General features: G+C 52.0%; 1 protein-coding gene across 1 annotated transcript; it reads left to right on the plus strand.

Moving 5' to 3' along the window:
* Positions 1–2,009: 2,009 nt before the first annotated feature.
* FTJAE_13718 (uncharacterized protein) lies at positions 2,010–3,743 on the plus strand (the record flags this gene model as incomplete). Its single annotated transcript, XM_037346889.1, has 2 exons — positions 2,010–2,109; positions 2,176–3,743. 2 exons carry the CDS (start codon positions 2,010–2,012, stop codon positions 3,741–3,743), a joined length of 1,668 nt encoding a protein of 555 aa, XP_037199260.1.
* Between the last annotated feature and the right edge of the window lie 620 nt (positions 3,744–4,363).

Genomic DNA, 4,363 nt, shown 5'->3' on the forward strand with positions numbered 1-4,363 from the left:
TTGACGCTTTAACACAGGCGTCTGTTGACGACACCGACTTGGGATTGGAATTGAAGCTCAATGCCAAAAACACCATTGATATGACCGGTCAGGGTCTTCAACACCATGCTCGGCGAAAACTCTCTCAGGGTCTATCATGTGCCTTGAAGCTATCGAGCTAATGGCTTTCAAGAGAGCCGTTCGTCCTTACCGAGTCTCACTATTCTCAGGATCAAATGCCTTGGTGAATGTTAAGGCCGCGGTTAATCCGGGCCAGAACAACACAAAGCGAGGCTTGGATCACCAACGTGACTTGTGATGGGGCCTCAGACAGGTCCCTGATGAGGAGCGGGCTACAGGGTGCTTGATCCGCGGGAGACAGAAGGTCCCAAGAGAATGACAGTGGGGGGAATTGGACCTGGCCAGGCAAACAACAGGGTCGTCCTCAGTTCTGGACTCGGATGCCCGATTCAGTCTCAGTTCACAACGGAGCCGCTTAAGGGAGATGAACAGGACACATGACAAGCTGTCAACGTTCCAGAACGCCAAACGGACAGCAGGATCTGCTTTCCGTTACAGGAAGCCGCGGCCCCATTAGGAAGCGTTAGGGGACACCGAGAGATAGAACCGTTTGCACTCCCGAGACCGCGTTCGTCTGTGCTCGCTCCGTAACTGTCTCAGGTGGGCCACTTACTTGATCAGGTAATCCAGATATAACCAAAAGAGGACTGGCTCGGTGTGTATGAGTCTAAACTCCGTTGGGTATCATAGTGACCCGCGACTTGAACACAATAAGTGCCTCTTCAGGTAAAGACCCGTGGAAACTGGTCACCAGGAAGAATTTGCCTCCCCCTCTCTGCCACCTCCACCCGTGTTCCTCCCCCTGACAGACGCCCTGTCCTTGTCTGCTATGTCGCCGAAGTTGAACAGCATACAGGCCTTCCCACCTCCACCTCTATCATCCTGTGCCCTGGTGTGGACATGACATTGGGCAGGTTCTTGATTCGAAGAGGATCCCTTTGTTCAGAGAGGGAAGAGACTCAAGGATACAGACAAGAAATAGATAGCTCTTTGGTCTTCGTTGTCCTGCGTTTGCTGTACTATGCTGTGCTGTACTGCGCTGTGCCGCCACTTTAACCCCCATTCTCAACTGAATCCGTCTGGTCACGCCTCTGTAAAAGTGTAAGGTTGAGATGCCACCCCACAGGAATCAATCAATCACTGGACTCATCCTGAGTGAACCGTAACTCACTTCAGCGTCCATTGACAGCGAAAATTCTCCTGCGCCGCGGTACCTCCGTCTTGTACTGGGGGACTTGGGCTTGTGCTATTTGGGTGGTACCCGCTATTTCCAATGCCCCCCTCCCGTCCATTTCTCCTCAGTATGTACGTACCTGAGCCACCCCCGGCCAGAGTGCAGTGGCTCACACCCCCTCTAGACTAGCATACACGCCCCTGCGGTCCGACACCCCTGGGCCTGGCGTGCACTCGTGCTTGTGCTAAGGTACCTTAGACTCCATTTACATAGCGCACACCGCGACTCCCTTCCCCCAATCCGTCTTTCTTCCCACAGACCAAACAAGAATAACTACGTTTGATCCCCCCGGACTTTGTTCGATCTCCTCCACATACACATACACTTACACCAACACCAAGACCCAACATCCATTGCAGAGGATTTTGAGAGGACGACCTTGCACCAGGAATCGCCTTCACACATACAGTATATGTCTACTCGAGGATCCCCATGAAACGCAGCATCCACCTCGACATCGCACTGACACGCCAAATTCGCTTACATTGATCTTGAACTCCATCGACTTGACCGCCCGCGACCAAGTCTTCTCCACCTCAAATCTCATCCTCTTTACTACGCTCGGGCGCATTGTCGGCTCTGACTCGATCTACTTCGCCGACGACCTATACAGACTTATCGACCGTTTCGATTGCACTTACAACTTCGACCGACTTATTCGCACCCACCTTCGCAACTCTCCCTAGTCGACAAATCGACAGGTCCAAGACACATTATGCCCTATCGTTTAGACACTCACGTTTTGACAGTGGATGCGAACGTCATCCACAAGGTCGATACTGGCAATCCCGCCAATCTCTATAGCATGTGGACTGGTAAGTCATCTCTTGTTTGTGTCCCCTGCTTATATGCTGACCAGTCAGTCTTCTCTCGGTGCGCAGACTCCGTTGAACAAGGTCGAAGACTAGAGAACCTTAGCTGGCGACTGTGGCAAAGAGAAACCTTTGTCGTCGACAACGAAGAAAAGACAGCACCCTCTACACAGACTCTCCCCCAGAACATTCCTTCCGAGTCCAGGATATCCGATCTTCCCCAACTATCAGGCAGTGTTGAGTCTCTTGTAGACGAAGAGGCTGTCGACTTTAGTTCATTGTCAGCACCGCTTGAGATCGCCCGCCCTCGTGTACGACGTCAAGATTCTTGCGCCAGCACCCGAAGCAAGCGCGAACGCCATATCAGCTCCGACGATTTCGAGAAGATGATTGTCTCTATTGTTAAGGACAAGGGCCCTCTGTCGGCCCCTCATATAGCTCCTGTCCCCAAGGAGTCTCTTCCAGTTCCTCCTGCTTTCGAGCGTTCTGGTTCAACTACAACCGAGTCTCAATCGCCTGCAAAGTCCATCACAGCTTCAGAGGGTTCGCCACAACCTTCACCGCAAAGCCTCCCCCGCACCACTGTTGTGCGTGGCTTCTCACCTTCCCAGATTCCCACTCCTCGAACTATCTCCGGTGCTGCTCAATCATCAGACGCAATTCCTGAGCCCAAGTCGTCGCCTGCTGCCAAGGTTGTGCAATCAAAGAAGCCCGCTCGCTTTGCGCTTGGTGGCTCTTGTTCGTCTAGTGAACAGGACCAGAGCCTCAGTAACAGCAAGCCCATCATTCCCATCATCAAGAAGCCCGTGTTCCAGATTGGTGGCTCCTCTGAGGAGGACGGCTCACTCAAGAGCGCCATGGCTTCATCACGACCTGGCTCGCTGCTCTCTGCACGCAAGAAGCAGGCCTCGTTCAGCAACAATGTCATGACACGAACCATCGATGATGAGGCAGCTGTCGACTCAGACACCGACGACTACATTGACGAGAGCGCCATCGATGACGATGACGACTCTTCGGACTGGGAGGACTCGATGGAAGAGAGCGGAAAGTCCAGCATGGACGACAAGTTCTTCCAGCGAGTGGATTCCAAGGCCAATTTGACCTCACGACGATCTCTCATCACCCTCATGCTTGCCCAGAACGATCGCGCACGCACTCTTGGTAACCACGCCTCCCAATCGACTTCAGCCATTCCACGATCTCGTATGGCCCACGGCCCCTCACTAGGTGCCTCGCCTAACGACTCTGACGAGGCTCCCCTGATGATGAAGGGCATGCGTGGACCTGGCCTCAAGCCTATACATGAGGTCCCTAGGTCTAGTGCTCAGCCCATCATGACCGGCCCCAACCACATCCAGCCTCAAGCTGCGCTGTCACCTCGTACTACTCGTCGCAATATGTTGGCGACCGAGTTGACTGAGTCTCTTCGACGTCATCTCCTCTGGGAGCGACAACAGAAGTCCTCGACAGCTAATGCCGTCCTCAAGCGACGACATACATCACACGATGTGGCCAACCTGAAGCAGTACCCTGAGAAGCCTTGCATGAAGAAGAGCGAGGATGTGAACGCTAGCAGCTGGAACCAATACTTCTCCAAGGAGGCCAGCGACGGATATCACTCCAAGGGGTGGTAAATGATACCCATACCACACTATACCATACCGACACAACTATACCCACTACGATTGTGCATTGGACGGCGCACGAAAGGCATCACCACATCAGCATTGAGCGTTTTTATTTTTAGCTGCACTTGCAGCATTTGTTTTACAAGTCGTTAAGCGAAACGGAACTCAAGTATTTTATCTTTTTTATCACTCATGGCGGGGACTCTTAACATTATGATACCATGAAATCGTGTTTTTTCAAGGCCTCGGCAGGCTCTTGTTTCGTCATTTCCTGGCTCGGGGCACGTGTACTTGTAGTTCATATGGGGAAGATTTCTGGGGCAACCTGAGGATATGATTTCACTATGAAAGTTTGAGGCGGAGCATGGGTCACGAAATACGGTCATTGGTTTTACTCGAGCAAGCGCAAAAGGCGAAAACAAAAGTCAAAAGCAGTGGATGATGACAGGCGAGAGCAGAGCGAAAGCGAAAAGCAATGTATGAGCGAGTGAGAGAGAGAGAAAGAAGAGAGACTGAGATGGAAAAGCAAAACATTAAACGAGTCACTCAGCAAAAAAACTCGCAAAAAGGGCGAATTGTCTATGAGAAAGAGGTTTCCGCAAAAACATGAATAAAACTTTTCACGT

Source organism: Fusarium tjaetaba (genome assembly GCF_013396195.1).
Source record: "Fusarium tjaetaba strain NRRL 66243 chromosome Unknown NRRL66243_c0000461, whole genome shotgun sequence".
NCBI classification, from domain to species: Eukaryota; Fungi; Ascomycota; class Sordariomycetes; order Hypocreales; family Nectriaceae; genus Fusarium; species Fusarium tjaetaba.